The sequence below is a fragment of the Oryza glaberrima genome, chromosome 10 (assembly GCF_000147395.1).
Source record: "Oryza glaberrima chromosome 10, OglaRS2, whole genome shotgun sequence".
In the NCBI taxonomy this organism is placed as follows: domain Eukaryota; kingdom Viridiplantae; phylum Streptophyta; class Magnoliopsida; order Poales; family Poaceae; genus Oryza; species Oryza glaberrima.
Genome location: NC_068335.1, coordinates 21,107,369 through 21,128,447, shown reverse-complemented (window position 1 = coordinate 21,128,447; position 21,079 = coordinate 21,107,369). Strand labels below are relative to the sequence as shown.

The 21,079-nt window shown below is 47.7% G+C and overlaps 3 protein-coding genes across 4 annotated transcripts; 2 read left to right on the top strand and 1 right to left on the bottom strand.

Moving 5' to 3' along the window:
* The first annotated feature begins 245 nt into the window (after nt 1-245).
* LOC127786319 (transcription factor UNE10) lies at nt 246-6,008 on the top strand. 2 transcript variants are annotated; one of them, XM_052313678.1, is made up of 6 exons: nt 246-1,218; nt 1,371-1,487; nt 3,065-3,130; nt 3,454-3,825; nt 3,922-4,033; nt 5,421-6,008. In XM_052313678.1, the coding sequence occupies exons 1-5, from the start codon at nt 481-483 to the stop codon at nt 4,021-4,023; spliced, it is 1,395 nt and encodes a 464-aa protein (XP_052169638.1). In that variant the 5' UTR covers nt 246-480; the 3' UTR covers nt 4,024-4,033; nt 5,421-6,008. The 2 variants fall into 2 exon arrangements, with proteins under 2 accessions (XP_052169638.1, XP_052169639.1); XM_052313679.1 differs by lacking the exon at nt 5,421-6,008 and adding an exon at nt 4,365-4,431.
* Nucleotides 6,009-6,192: 184 nt separating this feature from the next.
* On the bottom strand, nt 6,193-8,416 carry LOC127786320 (expansin-B4). The gene is made up of 4 exons (XM_052313680.1): nt 8,059-8,416; nt 7,855-7,964; nt 7,422-7,606; nt 6,193-6,848 (listed from the first exon to the last, which is right to left on the bottom strand). The coding sequence occupies exons 1-4, from the start codon at nt 8,279-8,281 to the stop codon at nt 6,506-6,508; spliced, it is 861 nt and encodes a 286-aa protein (XP_052169640.1). The 5' UTR covers nt 8,282-8,416; the 3' UTR covers nt 6,193-6,505.
* A 9,511-nt stretch (nt 8,417-17,927) lies between these two features.
* LOC127752813 (expansin-B3) lies at nt 17,928-19,811 on the top strand. Its single transcript, XM_052278232.1, has 4 exons — nt 17,928-18,229; nt 18,333-18,442; nt 18,579-18,763; nt 19,109-19,811. Exons 1-4 carry the CDS (start codon nt 18,043-18,045, stop codon nt 19,434-19,436), a joined length of 810 nt encoding a protein of 269 aa, XP_052134192.1. The 5' UTR covers nt 17,928-18,042; the 3' UTR covers nt 19,437-19,811.
* The last annotated feature ends 1,268 nt before the right edge of the window (nt 19,812-21,079 follow it).

The following is a 21,079-nucleotide window of genomic DNA, read 5'->3' as shown; positions in this document are numbered from 1 at the left end:
GAACTGAAGCAGGCAGGCAGCGAGCTGCGAGCGAGAGCTGCTCTGCCCGCCCACTCACGCAGAAAGTTCAAACAGAGACAAGGAGAGCAACAACACGGGGAGGGGGGAGAATCTGTCGCCTCCCGCTCCACCGCCCGACGCCCATCCGACGGCTCCGACAACCGTCCGGCCCTCTCGCGGTCGCGGTCGCGGTCACGTAAACAGCGAGCGCGGTACGTGGTCATGTGGAAGCCGAGGCGGCTACGTGCGCGTCTCCCCCTCACACATCGTCTCACCGTCCCATGAATCCATCCATCCTATTGCTCTCGCCCCTCGCCCTCGCCTACACCGCGCGCGCCAACTGCATGGCTCCTCCACACGCTGTACAGTTACTTGCGTGCGTCTCACCCACCACTCCATCCATCGCTGCAGCAGCATAAGTATCCATACACGCGCGCGGCCGCGTACCAGCCATTCACTCGCTCACTCCGTTGATCGATCATGAACCAGTGCGTGCCGAGCTGGGATCTGGACGACCCGGTGGGTGGCGGCGGGATTGGCGGCGGCGGCGGCGGCGGGCACCGCGTCGTGTCGGGCGGCGGGGGAGCGTTCATGCCAGTGGCGGTGCCGACGTCGGACCAGTACTACGAGGTGGCGGAGCTGACGTGGGAGAAGGGCAACATCTCCTCGCATGGCCTGCTGCTCAACCGCCCCGCGCCGCCCAAGTTCCCGCCGCATCAGCAGCTGCAGGCTGCCATGGGAGGGGGAGGAGGTGGCGGCGTGGTCGGGGACCGCGAGACGCTGGAGGCGGTGGTGGGCGAGGCGGCCGCGCGGTCGTCGTCGTCGTCGCACCTCGCGGCGCGCGCGCGTCCCGTGCCCGCGCCATGGCTCGGCAGCGTCGGGGTGGTGGCGGCGGCCGACGCGCTGGTGCCGTGCGACGCCGACGCGGCGGAGGGGCGGAGCAAGCGGCCGCGGGTGGTGGTCGGCGAGGACGGGCGGCGCGCGTGCGCCAGCCAGGGGAGCGCCGCGCCGGGGCGCCGCGGCGAGAGCACGCTGCTCACGCTCGACGCCTGCTGCGGCACCGCGGCCGACGACGTGTGCGGGTTCACGACGACGACCAACAACTCCACCTCGCTGGAGGACAGGACAGAGGACAAGGGCTCGCCGGAGACGGAGAACACCAGCATCGCCGGCGGCGCCAGCGACTCGCGTTGCTTCAGCCGTCGCTCGCAATCGCAGGCAAGCACAGATAGTAGCTAGCTTTTTCATGCACGTCGAGTACCATAGCTAGCTTCTCATCTTCACTCTCGTATTCAGAGCGCAGATTTCGTTTGCTTGCGTTTGTATTTATCAATAATTCGCTGAAAGCGTTTGCATTGAAAAATTAAAAGAGAGGTGGCATGTGCGACGAGGATGAGCACGTCGTGATCAGAGGGGAAGGGGCGATGAGATCGTCTATTTCTACCAAGAGGAGCCGAGCCGCTGCCATCCATAACGAATCTGAGCGTGTAAGCGATCGACCTACCTCCATTTTTACACTCTATCTAGCTCCATTATTACACTACTAGTACACTGCATGCCGAGTTGCCAATTAATTACATGTATTTTGTACTGATTACTCACTGGATTGGTTTAGTAACAACGTGCAAAATATGTTGATCTATTAGTGCTCTTTTTGCAGTGTGATATATATAGTACGTACTAAGATCTTTCTTTTTGCATCACAGGAAAAGCAAAAATGATGCACCAAGTCTTTCTTTTTCTTTCTATCCGGTTGTAGCTGAAGTTCATTTCTCTTAATAGAAACGCAAAGGCTACCCTCTCTATCTTAAAAAAAATATGATCTAGGTGTATTATACATCTAAAATTGCTTACCGATCTAGTACTAGTACTATATCTTCATTCTGAAAAAAAAAATTCTTTCCCCGGAAAAAAATTCAAACCCAGGGTTTGCATCTGGACGCACAAACCCTGGGTTTGATTTTTTTTTTGGACGGAAGGAGGTATAGTTTATACAGTACTGCACATTTCCACGCATCAAATATGAAGTTAAGGTTTGTGCGAAAGAATAATCACGTAAGCATGGATGTCCACATGATTCTACTACCTAGATAATGAGTTTTCTTGGCTAAATTTGCTCCAAGTATCCACTCTACTGTTTTGAGCCACCAACCAACACTTCTGTACTTTTCCCCTGGAGATGTCATGCATTGAGCTCCTTTTTTTTTTCTTTTTTTGTGATTGTCGGAACTGAGAATCTGGTCCAAGCATCCATAACTGATTTAAGAATTTCATTTTCTTTTGTGGGAAAAAGGTCACTACTAGCTAGTGCATGCCAACTAGTTCTCTTTTTTGTTTTTTTAGACCAATATATCCTAGACAGCAGCCAGTTGAAAACTCAACGTTTGTTAATTAGTATCACAAGCTATAGGATACGTTTTAGATAGCTATCACAATTCATTGATATCTTTTTTGGCCTCGCCTTGATGGAAGGTTCGTCAATATTGCAACTTTCTGAGGATGCCAATATCACTTTCAGTTCCAAGCTGATGTGTATGTCGCCATGCATATGCTTACCTGACTCTTGTGAGTTTTGAAGCATATGTTTAGTTAACTGAAATTGATTAGGTCCCGTTTGAATTAGGAGTAGCTAATGGATTACAAAAACTGAATTTATGAAAATTATTTAAGGGCACAGACGAATGAATTGCATATAAAAAATAGAAAGTATTTTTTAAAGAAAAAATATTGATGAACAAAGTTTTTAATGAAATCAGAGCTTGGGAACTGTGCCCGTGATAGTCTCATTTGCCGGTTGCAGTTCCGAACAGGACCGGATGGATTAAAAATTTAAGCTTCTTTTAACTAGTCATCAGGACTAAAAATGACCAGCTTGTTGCTATGAAGTATGAACAGAACACAACCGCCCGTCGGTAAAAATTGTTTGCCCATCCATGGGCTAAAAACTCCATTTCTCTCTCAAAAGACTTTTTTTTGGAAAAAAAAATAAATCTAGAATATTACTATTACGATGTTTGCTAATTTCGACTAACTAAAAAATCATTTGGTCTACTGTTGATTGCAGAAACGACGGGACAGGATCAACCAAAAGATGAAAACATTGCAGAAGCTCGTTCCCAATTCAAGCAAGGTGAGACGACGACAGCAAACAAACCTAAATCCACGTACATTGGTAAAAAAGAATAAACGGGAGAAAATATATATAAATACAAAAAGAAACTTAGAAGCTTTATAAACACTGACGTGTCATACCTTGATTGGATTCTTGAAAATTTTCAACTTTTAACTATTTAAATCAAACGGTTGACATCGTTATTAGCTGGAGTTTTGTAAAAATTAATTTAGCACGTACTATATCACTCCAACAAAATATATATATAGACACACACACACATCACCATTTATATCAACTAAAATTTGACGGTTCGTGTAAACCGTGGTGCGTTTATCCAGACTGACAAGGCGTCGATGCTGGACGAGGTGATCGACTACCTGAAGCAGCTGCAGGCGCAGGTGCAGGTGATGAGCCGGATGGGCAGCATGATGATGCCCATGGGCATGGCCATGCCACAGCTGCAGATGTCCGTCATGGCCCAGATGGCCCAGATGGCTCAGATCGGCCTCAGCATGATGAACATGGGCCAGGCCGGCGGATACGCGCCCATGCATATGCACACGCCCCCTTTCCTCCCCGTCTCCTGGGACGCCGCCGCATCCTCCTCCTCCGCCGCCGCCGCCGACCGACCGCCGCAGCCCACCGGCGCCGCCACCTCCGACGCCTTCTCCGCCTTCCTCGCCTCCCAAGCGGCGCAGCAAAACGCACAGGTAAATGTAGTACTCCAGTAGAATCGTTCTTGCATTTTGCCATCATCTCAACCTGAACTTGGAACCTGACGAATTGCTTGGCACAAATGTGTGCAGCAACCGAACGGCATGGAGGCGTACAACCGGATGATGGCAATGTACCAGAAGCTAAACCACCAGCAGCAGCAGCAGGACCAGCCAAGCAACTCCAGACAATGATCGTGACATGGTACTTACTACAAGTAGTACATGTAAAATGCTAGTTGTTGTATTTGCACAGAATATTATTTTGCCTACTACCTCCATCCCAAAATGTAACAATTTTTGGCTATGAATCTGGACAAACGGTTGTCCAGATTCATAGCTAAAAATGCTTATATTTTGGGACGGAGGGAGTAAATCCCTAATCTTGTGGTTAGATATGAAATAGTACGGCGTCGCAACAACCGTGGCATGGTGTATATTTTTCTACCCTCTTTTCTTTAGAGGTGCACAGTATATTTATATTGTCTTGACCTGTATAAACCGGCAGATGGTCATGTACAGCTGTGTTTTTGTAGAGGCAAGCAATTGCACTTTGGTCTGATGGACCAGGTGGGGATCAATTCATCATCTTGTCTGACTTTCGTCTCCGCTGTTCATGTCTGCCGGCAAATGAATGTAGAGAGTACTCACTGGACCTCAGCTCACCAATCATGCCCAGCTTAGCTTGTCAACCGTTCGTTTTTTCGCAGATCTTTTTACCTCCCAAAACCCTCTATCTCCATACTGCTCCCTGCCCCAAGTATATTCTCTCAGATTTTTCTTCTCTCAGTGCTCCAACACAATCTGGCCAACAAAGTGATGATTTCTCCCTTTGCAACTCATCTTTCTACACTTGAGAGTTGGAGGGTGGAGTTGAACACCTATCAACAGTGTAGCGCACTCACCAAATTGTAGTTGTAGCTCCATGGAATTGGATAATTGAACAGGTAGAGCAGAGCAGGGCGGCAACATTATTCAGCAGCACCGACGCATGCACAAACTGAAAAAAAGAAAAGAAAAGAAAAGAAGAGAGAGAGATGCCGTACAGGTCGACGCCGAGTAGTACTAGTACAGGTTAGGCTTTTGACTCCGTTGGGCCACACACATCTATCCATCCATGTAGGCGAGGCGCACATGCCGCGGACCGCGGGGAAACAGCTCGATCCGCGGACATGTACCACTCCTCCATATTGGCCAAAAAGAAAAGGGGAAAAGAGGCGCCGCGAATGTCACCGTGTCGGCCATCCATGAGCTCCGGCTGCACCGTGATGAGCTCCGGCACCGGCAAGCCAGAGAATGTAGAGTTAAAGTAGGAGTAGATGTGTTCAGTTTAGCAATTTATTCGATGCTGTGGCATGGCATGTTGCATTTGCTCCATCCAAATCTGCATCAATGAACACATACACACGCACATTCATTCACTCACTCACTCGCAGAGTGTGTAGGAATCAATACATGCATCTACGCGTGGATCGGAGCTCGGTTGTGAATGTCTGATCTCGGCTGCTGCTGCTGCTCTCGCACGCTGCATGATTGCATTGCATGTTCTCAACTCTGATGAGTAATAGTGCTACTGTGGCATGTTCACGCAGGAGTAGGAGGAGGAGTAGATAAAGATGCCGGCGTCGGAGATGAGATCTGGATCGATGAGCCGCAATAACTCGGAAGCACACGCATCAGCAAAGATGGGATGGTTTGGCTGCAAGCTATTGTAACGCTGCATAGATGGACCGACCCTGTTCTGTTTGACCGGACTCTGAATCGAGCCCCAAACATTTCTTGGTTTCAAGAAGAAAAAAAAAGGGTTTAGCACAGTACTAGTAGTACTACTCCAAAAGTCAAGTAGTAGCAGTAGCAGCACTATGCTGATAGGATAAAAAAGAACGGAAAATGCCACTCCTTGTCAGGAGCTTTATAGAACGGCGCAATGCTGGGAGGCTGGATAATCTTGGCCGCGTGCTTTACCACTTTACCGGCAACCAAATCATGTCAGTAACTAACCAACGGAATCACAGAAAAGCAAAGGTACGAGTAGTGTACAACCGTATGTTTCATGTTTGTAATTTTACCGCGCGCGGGAACTGGATACCGCGAAAAGCGCGCGAAATGGAACCATTTGGGATACACACGGTAGGGATCCAAGATTTCAGTTATGCTTTTCTGCACTTCCAAATTTGAAGTTTACTTTGAACACCGGCATTGCTTTTCCTCTCGGCAATCGGCATAGAGATGCTCTAGCTGTGAGCCAAAAGCAAGTGCGTGTTACTCCAGCGATATGAGATTTGAGAAGGAATGGCACAGCACAGGTACGCAAACAGGGAGGATAGATACAGATCACAGCAAGCTAATGGTAGTACCATACAATTTAAGTAGCAATATACTCCTTTTGATTAATCATCATATCATCACCATTTGAAAATGATAAATTATAAAAGCGAGAGTGGGCGGGAGAGCGTAACCTTGTACGCCTACCTCCTCCATTTCCCACACAGCTTTTTTTTTCTTTCGCTCGCCCGGTTTCTGCAAATCGCGACACAGACCGACCACACAATCCCCAACCCCAACAAACTCAAAGAACCCAACCGGTAACACAATTACATCATAGCAGTAGTAGTATTACTAGCAGCAGCAGCAGCGGCGATGCCGGCGCCGAGGGTCGCCGCCGGCGAGCGGCGGTTCAGCTGTACTGGACGAAGGAGCGGTAGAACGTGTTGGGCCTCCAGTTGGCCGGGATGACGTTGTTGGCGACGAGCGTCTTGCCGGACTCGTTGCGGATGCGGATGGAGAAGGGGGCCTGGAGCCTGTGGTTGGTGTCCAGCCTCCAGATGGAGCCCCACGACTCCCTCATCGGCGTCCACCTCCCCGTCGGCGGCCCGTGCGCCGTCTTCGACTCCATCAGGTCCACCTGCACCACGTCGCCGTCGCCGTCCTCGTACTCCACCAGCACCGCGAAGTACACAGGGTTCGAGTACTCCTCCACGTGGAACCCGATCTTGAGCCCCGGGAACTCGCATGGCACCCTGCACCATCACATCACACGAATCCACCATTAAGTTAATTAAACACAAGTGAGAATTACTCCGCTGCTAATCTTGTCATATGCTGCCTGCTTTACAGGTCATGTGGAAATACAATAATCGTGTCCTACTTTTTTTGTTAATCGGATTGGGGCCCATTGATTGATAAAAAGCATTTTACTACAAGATGGAAATGGGGTGGCCGGTGGCGTATAGTAGCAGGGCACGCATCATACGTTTGGCTGCAGAAGGGAGGCGTGCCTACTGCTAGTAGCCAAAAACGAGCATGTTGCAGTCTGGCAGAGGATGAAAATTTTTTAAAAAAACATCCTAAACCTAATAAAGTTGTTGCTGCATTGCATCTGAGCTGCACATGCATGTGCAATCCATTGCCGGTGTCCGGAAATGGAGTTAAAGGTGTGCAGTTGGGTGGATCCACTCATCTCATCATCCACTCCACCCAACTTTTACCCTCTACTAGTAGTAGTACTGGAAGCAAATTTCAACGGCAGATTTGGAGGCTACACTACCACCACTACTACATCAGTACAGTACAATGTGGTTTCTTTCACTGACCTGGTGAACTCGATGTCGATGATGCCGGAGTGGCGCAGCTTGTCGTTGAGGCCAGGCTTGGCGAGCCTGCCGAACGCCGTGCCGCTGAGGTCGAAGTGGAACGGAGCCACCGGGTAGTAGTTCATGTCGGTGATGATCACCGTCTCCGACCTGCCGGAGCACGACTTGTCCTTGGTGCATCTGATCTGTAATGTTAAAAAGAAAAAAAAGAAGAAAAAACATTAGCATTGAATGCATTTGGCGCGCCAATCACTGCCACCGAAAACCGGGGTGGAGGGGGCCACGCGCACATGCTCTCGGCGGTGGGTCCCACCCTGCGGACCGATGGTCAAGACTGCAACGGCATGCACTGCTTTGACAGTTAGGCCCCCCATGTAAATGGGCTTCTTTTTCTTTCTTTAATCTTTTGATTAGTTTGGAGTACTCTACTCACCTTGTAGCAAGAGCCGCATCCCTTGCCGTCCTTGAACAATGGCTGGTTGCCGCAGGAGGTCATCGACATGAACGGGTACTGGTTGGTGTGCTTGAACCCGCACGCGCCGCCTGGATCAAGATTTTGTGAGCCACATTGCCGGAAAGAAGCAGCAGATCGTCGGAGAAGAAGAAGAAAAATGAGCAAAGATATCACAAGCCGTACCGTTGTCGTCGGGGCCGGCGCCGTTGGGCTGGCCGTACCAGGTGGCCCTGGCCTTGGTCCAGGGGCCCCAGTAGACGGCGGCGTCGCTGGAGTTGAAGTCCACGCCGTTGCCGGCGAAGTCGGCGTCGGCGTCGGTGGCGTTGAAGTCGGCGGCGGCGCAGTGGCCGACGGCGAGGAGGGAGAGAAACACCGCCGCGGCGGCGAGAGAGGACAGCGAGCCCATGTCGCCTTTCGCCGCCACTGCTCTCTCCTCCTGTGCAGGGATCCGATGAGAGAGGTGGCGGTGGTGAAGTGAAGAGAAGAGAAAGAGAGTGAAGTGAGATGAGTGGGGGTGTTGGTTTGTGTGGCCGTAGTGCGGAACCGGGTATTTATAAGCGAGGTGGGTACACTACAACACTAGTACACTGGCTAGGCTAGTGTGTGTGAGCAGAGAGAGAAGTGAACTGGAGGGGAGAACGTGCCATGTTGGGCCGCGGCACATGGCCTGGCACGGTGACATGCAGCGTCCGTCCTCCTCTTCCTCATCTTCTTCTTCTTCTTGCTACGGCAGCGCGTATTAAAAGTTGGCAGATGATAGTTGGGGCCGGTAGATAGATAGGCTGGCCTCAGCTCAGCTAGCTGCCTCTGCCTCACTGCCTGACTGACATGGAGGCTTAGCTCAGCTAAACCACATCCGATCAGGCTCAGAAGAGAACGAGAACAGAAGGTGCTGCTTCTTGTGTTTAGAAATGTCGGCATGTGCGTGCCGTGAGAAAAAAAAGGTTCATGCTCCATGCCAATGTGCCATGACACGAAATTATATTGTGGATCCAAGTAATTGTTACTGCATGCGTTCTCTTCTTCTCCCCGGGATAAACAACTGATTGATGTCTCATCATCCTCTTCTCGTGCCCGTTTCATGCTGTTGGTGCGCCCATAGTTCAGATATGGGTTTTTTGGATCTTTGTTCGTGCTTCAGCCTTTTTTGCTTTCGACCTTTTTCTCAGGTAGTGGAGTACTGTTTGTAAACAGAGGATCCGTACACCCATGATGTTTGTGCTTTCACACATTCATCCTGCAAAAATATGTTTGCTTATATTTGCTGCAAAAATATTGTGCTTGTTTGAAGCTACAAAGCAATTCCAATCTTTGATTTATCTATATGGTTTGGCAATTCTACACAGAATGAAGATTAGAACCTCAACAATATTATACTACTGTACACTCGACTACTTGAAAAATCGCGATCCCTTTCGTGAGTATAAATGACAGTTTAGGGGAGGTTCCCTTGCAGTAGACCAGAGTGCATCTGGTTCCAAACTAACCTGAACCAGTTTCAGACTTGACATTACATTCAATCAGATACCGGCAGCTTGCTTTACTACCAGTACTACATGCAAACTAATCCCCACTGATCTCCTTTTCATCTCATTATTGACGGAAGAGCTACTACCTAGCTGTACATTGCCGTTACGTTCATCTTTAGCGCCTGGCATTATTCGCTAGCTGACACTGAGTTAGCCCAAAACTAAACGATTGTGACAGATGTGCATGAAGAAAAACAAGCAGGATAATGCATGCACAAAGAGCACACGCGTTGCCGCTTTTGACTCCATTTGTCCTTAATTTGCATATCATCCCACATGCATGCCCGTAACTACCCGCAATTTCTCCATCGATCGTTACATGCCGGCAAATTAAGCCGGCCTGCCGGTAGAGAGAAGAAAAGCTGCCCTATGAACAGTGGTAGGATTGCTACCGTACCAGGCTAGCAGTCATTATACAGAAAGGATTTGTTAATTAACCATCCATTGGCGAATGTTGGGTGAGAGGTGAGCATGCAAGCTTGGGAGAAAGGGGAGGGGGGGTACAATAAGGCTATTGTTCACACATAATTTTTTATGCGATCTAAGCTGTCCAATAGCTTACTAAAATCTACCAAATATGTGGATAGACATATCAAAATTTAAATAGGAGTAATAAAAGGTTTGTGCATTGTTATGTGTCTTTTCACAACACTAAACTCAATCCTAACATCTCAGAGAGAGAGAGAGAGAGTGCGCGCGCGCGCTACGGATGGCAATTCATCCCCCTGCGTGTGTGCATGATTAGGAAGGGGGCGTGTCCCACACTGCCTAAGTCAGCCGGCGAGCCGCTTGCCACTGACACATCACACATCCTCTCATCTTTTCCCATTATCTCGTTAGGGTCAGCCCTGGCCACTGGATCCGTTGCTGCTTCGTCGCCACACCGATGAATTCGCTAGGTCCTAAGCCTTAATATAACCGCTCATGCTCCACAGCCAATGGATCCATGCTGGATCTGCCATGGTCAAGCATAGCACCGCTTTCTCGTTGCAAACTTGCAACCATGGGATATCTAGCACCATTACGGTCGTAGTCGACTAAGGCAGGGGTGTGGGGGTCAAATGGGATGCCGCGAGAGTTCGCATCACTGTTCATGGGGATGAGCATTGCCATGGACACCCCACGATGATGACGAGGCAACGAATTGCGAGACGACTAGCTAAGAAATAGAAGCAATGAGAGACAGGGGATAGATGCTCGGTGATCAAGACGATGTTTCGTACTAGTAATTGCATGGTATTAGTCCTGAAACTCACACGCATCATCTGATTGGCTAATGCCCACTGATATAAAATCTGATACATGTAGATATCGGATATGATATTATCAAATCTGGAACAGGATCATATACAAATAGCAGGGGAAAAAAACAATTTCTGTGGTTGCCCCACACAGAAGTTAAATGAACAAGAGCCGTGCATCTCGAGATCGGACTGCTGGTTCTTGCTCGACGGATCGATCGCTGGCTGCAGGGCACACAGCCCATATCGGACCCGGCAGATCGGCATGCGTCGAACCGCGATGCTTCAACGGCACGCAGAGGAGAAGGCAACATGACACGCACACGCAGCATCCATCCATGCATCCATGAGACCATGACCATTTGCTCCATCATATCCTCTCCTACCGATCGATGGAAACAGTACGAATCCGGCCTGGTCCAGCACACATCTCGCAGCTATCCATACTGCTCACCTACGTACTCGTGATAATCCTACCGTCACGTCGCTTTCTCCCTTTTTTCTCCTATTCATCACATACTCCGTCTGGTAAGCCACACAATGCAGCCGTACACAAAAACCTTCATTGCAAATGCAACCTCCATCCATCGACCATCGTCCAGGCCCAAACCAAGCAAGCAGCGGCAGCAACTCGACCCCAGATCGATCATCGCCAGACACTCACCTGCTAGTTGTTGGCGCCGCGCTCGCTCATTCGTGCGTACTCATATACTGTAGCAGCCTCGTGTACACACACACACGCAATGCTCTGTTCTTGAGAGATCTGGATTCTGAACGAACGAACGCCGGCAGCAGATGCTTCTTCAGAGTCACCGAGAAAGAATAATTTGGGGTTGGGTTGGTTGAGGACTCTTGCCGGTCGGTGACAATCATGGAGAGGAGAGCAAAGTAAGCAAAAAAACCGTGTCTCGCTCGCGAGAGAGCCCATATCATATGGCGTGCAGATCAGCCAGGAATATTTGAGTAAACTAACACCCAAAGTACTGCACCGTACTCCTCGCGAAGATGGCACAGCTTTCATCCATCGTGTCCCTGTTATTAGGCATCTGCACGCATGGAGTAGTAAATTACACGCATTGCATCTAAGAGCACCCACAATGGTGAAGTATGGTGCTCTCTATAAAACATATACATCTTAGCAATAGACTAGATTAATAGTAAACCATCCCAATAGTATGTCTACATGGGTATCTATAGCTCTCTAATACATTGCCTCTTTTTCTCTATAGACTATCTCCAGGTTAGTAGATAGCTTTGCTCTCTCTCTTCATTTAATCTCTTCCAAGTAGGAAAATATGCTGACATGGATATTTTATAGAGAGCCTATAGATAACCATTGTGGGTGCCCTAATTGGCTGCCTTGATCATTACCACAGCAAAGCCAGGCATGCCCAACAGTAATCTAGGTACCCACACTGCGCGCGCGCGCGCACACAACTACCTTGATGGTATGGCACCGGTAATTAATTACTCATCGCTGTTAAGTCTGTATCTGATGAGAATTGTCGAGGAACGACGACGTAGGGTGAAGTGCAGTGCTGCTACTGAAGATTCTACATGGACATGATTACAGCAGGTGATGAACAGAACATAAAAAGTTTTGTGCGAGACGCACATGGAGATTTCAATGAAGGATAAGGAGTGTAAAATTAATAAAGATTTTTAGAGCCAGTGAGGCGACGGATGAGCGATGCGCACTGGCAGGATGGATGCATTGCCGGATATGTTCAGCTCATCCGCGAAAGCGGCCGGCTTGGGTGCTTAACTAACATGGGTGGTGATCGATCGATGCAGCGAGAGAGAGAGCGTTGCAACGCATGTGACGAGCAGACGACACTTCACATGCCAACTCGACGGATCGATCCGCTCTGCTACTACCGCTGCTAGTGCGTGCTAGGCCGAATCCGTTTTGTCAATCGATCGATCAACCGTTTTTTTCTACGTATAAACAGTGAGGACGATCGAGCAGCTCTGAACCATACATGTCCCTTTCAGTAAAGCAGCAATTAGCCAGCTGCAGGGAGATGTGCAGTGAGCAACTGGACATACACACGCGGACACACACAACACAAGTTGTGTCCACTTTAAACCTGCACCTGCGGCTACGCACTGACTGCACCGGGATGCTCTGTACAGAGCCCAAGCTTTGCTAGTAAATATAGGTTGTGTTTAGATCTAAAATTTGGATCCAAACTACAGTCCTTTTCTATCACATCAGCCTGTCATATACACACAACTTTTCAATCACATCATTTTTAATTTCAACCAAAATCCAAACTCTGCGCTGAACTAAACACAACCATAGATTGCTCGTGTTCGTGCTCCTTTCCGGTTAACCTGCTCGTAATCTTTTTAATCAGTTTAGCACGCGAGCTAGATAGCGTAGAGACCACCGGCTTTCGAGGAGGGGAGGTGGTGGTTGCCGCTGCAAGCCACATTGATTGAACGGACGCACGCTGGCTGTATGCAACCGAACATCTTAATGCCGCGATACGCTACAAAAGTTGGCGTAGCACGAGCCATTTTTTCCTTTGTTTCTTGCAGTACTCATCGTTTCTCGAGAGCAACACGACGACATTGACATTGCCGTGATGCTACGAGTACGAGCTCCCAGGAGGAGAGAAATTAAGCCCATGACCATGAGGCCGTGACTCCATCACCTAGCTGCGTGAATGCCAGAACAAGGGTCCAATATAATGAAGATGACAATGCAAGTTTCATCAGTTTCCTATTGTCCTTTTCTCTCCAGGAAATCAGGAGCAGGGCGGATGATAAATGGATAGTGGCAAGAAGCACTGTCACTGAGAGACAGAGATGCTTTGCCATGGACGCCACGGAGTTTGAACTTTGAAGCGAGCTACTAGTAGTAGCTTAGCTGACTGAATGAGTGAGTGCAGAAGGATGCATGGTTTCTGAAGAATGCACTCTTATCCCTTACTTGAGCTTTACCCAAACACCCCCAATTATGCGGCATAACGAAAGGAAAACACAATAGAGGAGCGTATCTTATGCACACAGCCCTCGCGTGTACACACCGTGTACACCAACTAAAAATTATCATAAAAAATTCTAGGAAAATTCATACATGTACTTTCAATAGTATTACATCTACGTGCAAAGTCGCATCTTCAAATTTATTCTACCTAGAGAATAACAAAAAAGATAAAATTCTGATAAAATTGCAACCTTAAAACTGTTAAGATTTTTTGTTTTTTTTATTACGGCTATAATATAATGAATTTGACGTTAAGATTTTAACCCTAGGTGTAATACAATTGAAAGTATGTGTATGATTTTTTCTAGATTTTTTGGTTACATTTTTTAGTTGGTGTGCACGTGTGTACACGTGAGGGTCTGTATGCATAGGATATGTTGCCACACAGTAGTGTCAGCGATTATTAGTTAATCCAATCCAAAGGCGGCCAAGTTCCAAAGTGATGCTTGCCGTAAATTGGGGCTCATTGCAAGAATTCCTCCCTTGGGCCCCGAACACTTGCAGCAGTTGGCCGTAAATCAAGGTGCTTCTGCCTGCAGCAACGAGCATGGCCGAACGTTTTCCTTTCTTTAACGGGTAATCCCTAGGGTGTAGGTCCAGGGCCCATAAGGCCCACATGGCAGCGAGAGAACATGTATATGCCGGCCTGATGAAGAGATCGGACGGCCTGGATTGGCACAACTGGCCGCATCGGACGGCTGCGAGGCAATGAACGGAGAGATGGGAGATGGAGAGCGCGGCCCACCAGGAACGGGCCTTTTTTCCGGCCTAGGGAAGGGAGCCTCCGTTTTTGGGGGCCTTTATTCTGTTCCCACTCTAACGAGAAAAACTGTCTCAACGCACGCTACCCCGTGGCCCACAACTTTTCACGCTTTTACCGGGCCCACCAATAAACTACCCCTACGGTAACAAGTACTCCCTCTATTTCTATTTCAGGTATAAGATAAACTGCTTTAAATTTAATCAAATTTATAGAAAATAATAATAATATTTTCGATACAAGATAAATTTATTATAAAAATATATTTAATTATTAATTTAATAAAACTAATTTGTTAATGTAAATATTATTATATTTGCTTATAAATTTAGTTAAATTTGAAGCAGTTTGACTTTAACCACAGTCGAAATATCCTGTAACCTGAGACGGAGGGAGTAGTTAAAAAAAATCCAAAAATTACTGCAGCCGCAGCGGTGGGGCCGCGTGAGTGTGTGAGTATGAGACGATTTGTGGATGAGGAGAGGAGATGCACGCCGATGCCATGCTGCATTAATGGCCGGTGGTCGCGGCTCCCGACGAATAAATTTTGCCGTCGGTGGCCGGTGCAGCACAGCCGGCGGTGATTCGGATAGTGACCCTCTCCGGTGTGTACTACGTGTCATCGTACCACCACCCCCCCGTCTGAAACGTAGGACGCCTTGTCCTCTTATACACTTGGCACATGTGCACATCGTACTGGTGGCCATTGACCTCGCCAACTCTGTTTTCCAGCGGTAAACTGATTAGTACAAAATCTCAATCTCACTACAATCTCTCTGTGTGAACGAGATTATACTATTGTCTGCGTGGTAAACGTACGGAATCTTTCACCTGCACCTGGGGCGGACGCGAAGGCGACGCGCGGCGGCGGCCGCTCGTCGGAGCGGAGATGGTGAGGAGTCGCTCGCGGGGTCACATGCGATGGCGCGGCGGCGGCGGTGGGCATGTGGGCGCGCGTGTGTTTGAGGGGGTGGTGGTTCTCGCGGCGACGTTAACACGAACGTGGTGGTTGCTCCACAGATGTCAGCTAAGCATGTGAAATCATAGTGCCCGCGGGACCCCTGCTACTACTACCACCACCATTACCTCTCTTGACCTCTACTACTACTAATTTCTGCCTGCCTCTCTAGTCTCTCTATACCCACAAATCCCGGGTATTAATACTACTCCAATACGACTATCTCAGATTCTCAGTTCAGCTCTACCTACGAAGAGCAAATACTCGGTCCATTTTGGGATTTTCTTCTTTGCTACTCTACTCTTGTTTCCATCTCCGCCAATAATTCAGGGTTCACCCGCCAAGATCCAACTAGGACATGTCCCTGTCCGCTCTAACAAACGGATGCATTATGCGCTACTTGCATGCTATGGCTACATGGCTTGGTGTAATTTCGGACTGTTCGATTGCTACTTCTGGCTGATCTTCTAGTAGTTGAGAATAATGCAAGTGGTTTATGGCTTTAGGTGCTATTCTGCGGACACGCGCTAAGCAACAAACCAACGGGTGCGTAAGGTTTGCTCTTGGGCTGGGTTTGGTAGAAATTGTTCCTGCTGAATCCTTTGGGCTTTCGCTTCGCACTATTCCAGCCCAAATATGTATGGAAGTTTTGGTCTTGGCCCATCATTCCGGACAAATCTGGAAGCCCAGGAACATATTGCGCGAATTGTATGTTACCTTGCCTCTATGCTCTTTTTCATAGTGGCAGACAAATTAACAAATCGGCAGGTTTGTTTCAGCACACTTAGGGCCTGTTTAGATTGTAGCCAAAATGAACCTAAAATTTTGGCAAGATAGCAATATTGACAAAATTTTGATAGGATTTCTTATATATTTACCAAATTTGGCAACAAACTAAACGTGATATTTTTTAGCAACTTTGCTAAAAGATGGTATGGTTGAAAATGACATCAAAGTGAACAGGCCCTTATAATAGTACTGAGTTACCAACTAGCAAATGCATTTTTACACTGTAGAGATCGTAAATCTGTAACTAAGATAAGAGATGTTTTACAATGCTCTTTGCTAATTGTAGGACCAAATTTGTAGATAATGGAAATGGATTACATCTCCGGCTTCTGTCATAAGACACACAGCCATAAGTTTAATAGTAATAAAAAGGTAAGATAAAAGTAAATCAAAATGAGAAATAAGGTGATGGGACAAATCCCCAACTCCCCTTTATTATTGACTAGCGTTAAACCACATAAAATATTTTAGCTAGCAATTCTTATGTAACTACGCCACCCATAATGGAATAAGAGACCCTTGGCTACCGATTCCAAAAGTGTAGCACTATTGCGCATAGTATCCTGCTCTGTAGGACCAAATATGTATTGTTTATCTTTTTCAATCCAATACGTACATCAATTATTGGTAATATAATTTTTTTCCTCTATGACTAGTAGAAGAGAGAACTCATAAATTACTGTAGCTCTTAAGATCACTTCCACTGACAATAGTAGTGGCAGTAGAATACTATAAGTAGAAAGCACTATAAAGGTACTCACCGGTTAAAGATTTGTAAACCCTTTTATCTGGTTCATGATATGTTGCAAGAGTATGGTGCATGTCTTTTATTTTTCCCTCAATGAGTTTGTAACAGTAAAAAACTCATCAGTCCCATTAATTTTATAAGTTGAACAGACCAAAAACTAAAGTCAAGTTTTTTTTAATGCAAGAAGGGGAAAAAAGAACTGGGGGGAAAGACAATCGCATCTCTGTCTCTCTAAAAAAAACTCAATCCAGTTGTGATCCGTGTGTCCTAAAACTTAGGGACGGCTTCTGCATGCATTCACTTTGCAGCGCATGCATGTTGCAACCACTACGCTGCGTATCCTAGTTTTAAATGAGCAACAGCACGGCATGATAATTGTATCTATCAATGTGGAATCGTACGTACCATTGTCCATTGATTCACCAGAAAAACACACATAAACGGACTATATATGCCCCCCTGCAATCTGCAGAGCAACTTCCTCTGCTGGTACCTATAGAGCTCAGATAATTGCAGTGGGTATATATCACTGTATAAGAATATACGACTAGTAGGATTTGGTAATTAATTGCGCGTACAAATATGTCTCAGAGGATCATTACACATGATTGGTTCCAATAATGCCCCGTGTTTTGATTGCAGAACCGGCCATCTGTTCCTACTCCAAATTAATACAGTAATACCACCACTACTACTACCATCCAGACAGTGAGACAGAGCAGTGTACATTTCTGAAATTTAGAAGCAGTGAGCAGGTAGCAGGTATGTATACTGTCCATAACTAACCTGAGATAACTGCCAAGGCGTGATCCCAATTTTTTAATAGTGTTCCGTTTCAGAAATCACTTTCTTTAATACAGTGCGCTCGTGAACTGAAGAAGCCTCCCATTTTTCTCCATTCCGTTGCATGATTTGCTCCGGTTAGCCATGTGACCCCTAACCAAAGCACGTCGGGTGCAACGACCGGTGATGGCGATCGCGTCGCCTTCTCCTCTCTCCGGCCGCCTATAAATTCGGCGCCAATGTGCACCTCTCCGACCACCAAAACAAAGCTCAGAATCCTACCTGACTAGTACTACCACTACTAGCTAGTAGCGAGCTACTCTCTCTGGTCATCAAGCTTTGAGTGGTTGGAGTGGTGGCAGGTATGGCTTTTTCCATCTCCTCCAAGAAGGCTGCAGTTGCTGCACTCTTCTCCTTCCTTGTTGTCACCTGCGTCGCCGGCGCCAGGCCGGGGAACTTCAGCGCCTCCGACTTCACCGCCGATCCCAACTGGGAAGCCGCCAGGGCCACCTGGTACGGCGCTCCCACCGGCGCCGGCCCTGACGACGATGGTACGTTTGCCGGTGCACCTCGGCGACTGATCATTCCATCGAGATGAACCAATTACGTTGTGTAATTGAACTGTTATAAATAAGTGTGGTGTTGATGCTGCAGGCGGTGCTTGCGGGTTCAAGAACACCAACCAGTACCCGTTCTCGTCGATGACCTCCTGCGGCAACGAGCCTATCTTCAAGGACGGGAAGGGCTGTGGCTCATGCTACCAGGTACACTAAAGATTCAGCTCAAATTTGCAATGACGACGGGCGTTGAGCCGTTGATGCGAAGCGACTGATCGAGACGTAGGTATTCACAGTGTTGTTGACTGTTTGTTGCTGGTGCATGGCTTCTTTTTTTCTTCAGATAAGATGCGTCAACCACCCTGCCTGCTCCGGCAACCCGGAGACGGTGATCATCACCGACATGAACTACTACCCCGTTTCCAAGTACCACTTCGACCTGAGCGGCACGGCGTTCGGCGCCATGGCCAAGCCGGGGCAGAACGACCAGCTCCGCCACGCCGGCATCATCGACATCCAGTTCAAGAGGTAATAGTTTAGTAGTAGGCTAGTAGCTCCTGCAGGCTGCACGAACAGAAGCATCATCATGGCCACCCCTTGCCTTGCAGTTGCTAGCTTGTGCCGTCGTGGAGCCCTCGTACTTTTGGGTGCAAACCCGACAGCGACATTGCTTGTATGTCCTCCGGGACCCAAGCAGATTCTGATCGCACAAATACCACTAAAACTCTTTTAATTAAGTACATGCAGCCGCTTTACAATTTGTCGCCTCTGCCTGTCATCACCTACTACTATACTGCCTTGCATACTCACTCTGAATTAATCTGATAAGAATGTAACACTAACACATGGATTGTTGGGGGTCTGGCCATGCAGGGTGCCGTGCAACTTCCCTGGGCTGAAGGTGACGTTCCACGTGGAGGAGGGGTCGAACCCGGTGTACTTCGCGGTGCTGGTTGAGTACGAGGACGGCGACGGCGACGTGGTGCAGGTGGATCTCATGGAGGCCAACTCCCAGTCGTGGACGCCGATGCGCGAGTCGTGGGGCTCCATCTGGAGGCTCGACTCCAACCACCGCCTCACGGCGCCCTTCTCGCTCCGCATCACCAACGAGTCCGGCAAGCAGCTCGTCGCCAGCCAGGTCATCCCGGCCAACTGGGCCCCCATGGCCGTCTACCGTTCTTTCGTCCAGTACAGCAGCTAAGCCAATGATCAAGAACAAGCATAATTCATGCCTACTATAGCAGCAGCAGAAGCAGCATTAGCTACTATACATACCTCTACGTACGACATTTGAGACCGATCGTTTGGCCATTTTTATCTGCTCGGGTATTGATTAGCTCTCCCTCGGTATTGTATGGATTTGCATGGATGGTTCATTAATCTGTCATCAGGAGTTCGTTTTGAGTAGGTGAGACGTCGGTTGTTGGGTGTCATATAGACATCGCTCGGTGTCTTGAGGTTGAGAGTGGGATAAGGAGGAGGCAAAGTTTGCATGTGCTGTCCCGCCCACTCTCACTGTACCAGTGTCGTCATAAATTATACTACTAGTATACAGTTTGCTGCCTGGCATTCAGTATGATCAATGCTTCCATTTCTCACCTGTGCCTTCTCCTTGTCTGATGCACAGTAGTGGTACTCCTCTTCAATCTTCATGAACATGCAGTTTATTGTGTGGTATCCAGCTGGATCTTTTGCTTCTGTATGTCTCTCAATCTAAAATATATATATCTCCAAAATCTATCTTGTGTACGTGCCTTTGTAAATGCCCTAACCGCCGTATCTGTTCGTTTCACTTTATCACTTTCGCTATTTCGATCAAAGCTGACTCAATGCATGCACTCTACTATCTGACTCACTTTTGCTATTAGGAATATGATCCTGACCTCCTAACCGACGTCCTGCTCCGGTGGAAAGACTTCTGAATAAGATTATTAAGACCTGGAGGTTGAAAAAGGTGAATGAATTGATTTACTACAAACTGAAAGGAGCTGACTTGGAATGTTGCTCTGCCTTTCCAGAATTTTAAAATGAAGGAGCATTTGCAAATTCTGGTGACCTATATTTATTGATAAAAAAAGGTTCCTTAAAGTTTGGTTTCTTCTCTTTTCTGGTGGATTCTAGCAATCCTGAAAAAGAACATCATAATTTCCTGCAACGACCAAAGCACGTACGTATTAGGAGTACTTAATTGCAGTGGCTGTGCTTCCACTGAACGCAAAGGATACTAATCCCACAACACAATACAAGTCCTTTTCACTCCAAAGTTTTCATTTTCCTTTTCGAAACAAAATCTATAACCGTGATACATGGTGATGATGAACGAGCCGTTAACTAGACATGCGAGCAGTCAACGGCGCCGCAAAAGTTCACCCACCGAGGGACCTACTGGATTTTCGCCGTAATTACGGGCGTCGAACTGACTGAACCTGATTGTAAGGTTTGGTTAGACTAGTAATTTGTCTTCAACAAAAAACTGAATACTTGAAGTTAGTACTCGTAACTTATATGTACGTTTGGACATTAGGCTACCAATTTGTCTTCAACCAAAATGCTTGATGAAGTTTGTTACACTAGAGAAAGGTGTAGAGAAAAACGAAAAGGAAGATGTGCTAGCTCTGTTCGGATGCATGGATAATAGCGGAAGCAAATGTTCACCGATGCTTTTGCTTTTCTCTTGTGAGGAGAGGAAACCGCCGAAAGGGACGTCAACCTCCGACCCTTTCTTTTTTTTTTTTCTTTTTCTCCGTTTGTCTCAACAGTTAACCGCGGAAAGGGACAAAGTAACTGACTCATGATGGATTCGGGCGCATGTGCGGGCGATAAGTGGGATGCCGACGGCTGCGC

Coding starts and splice junctions, on each gene's coding strand:
- LOC127752813 (XM_052278232.1), top strand. CDS start 18,043: ATGGCTTTTTCCATCTCCTCCAAGAAGGCTGCAGTTGCTGCACTCTTC. Junction 18,230..18,332: donor CGCCGGCCCTGACGACGATG/GTACGTTTGCCG, acceptor TTGATGCTGCAG/GCGGTGCTTGCGGGTTCAAG. Junction 18,764..19,108: donor ATCGACATCCAGTTCAAGAG/GTAATAGTTTAG, acceptor CTGGCCATGCAG/GGTGCCGTGCAACTTCCCTG.
- LOC127786320 (XM_052313680.1), bottom strand. CDS start 8,281: ATGGGCTCGCTGTCCTCTCTCGCCGCCGCGGCGGTGTTTCTCTCCCTC. Junction 7,965..8,058: donor CGCCGGCCCCGACGACAACG/GTACGGCTTGTG, acceptor ATCTTGATCCAG/GCGGCGCGTGCGGGTTCAAG. Junction 7,607..7,854: donor GATGCGGCTCTTGCTACAAG/GTGAGTAGAGTA, acceptor TTAACATTACAG/ATCAGATGCACCAAGGACAA.
- LOC127786319 (XM_052313678.1), top strand. CDS start 481: ATGAACCAGTGCGTGCCGAGCTGGGATCTGGACGACCCGGTGGGTGGC. Junction 1,219..1,370: donor GCCGTCGCTCGCAATCGCAG/GCAAGCACAGAT, acceptor AAAAATTAAAAG/AGAGGTGGCATGTGCGACGA. Junction 3,131..3,453: donor TCGTTCCCAATTCAAGCAAG/GTGAGACGACGA, acceptor GCGTTTATCCAG/ACTGACAAGGCGTCGATGCT.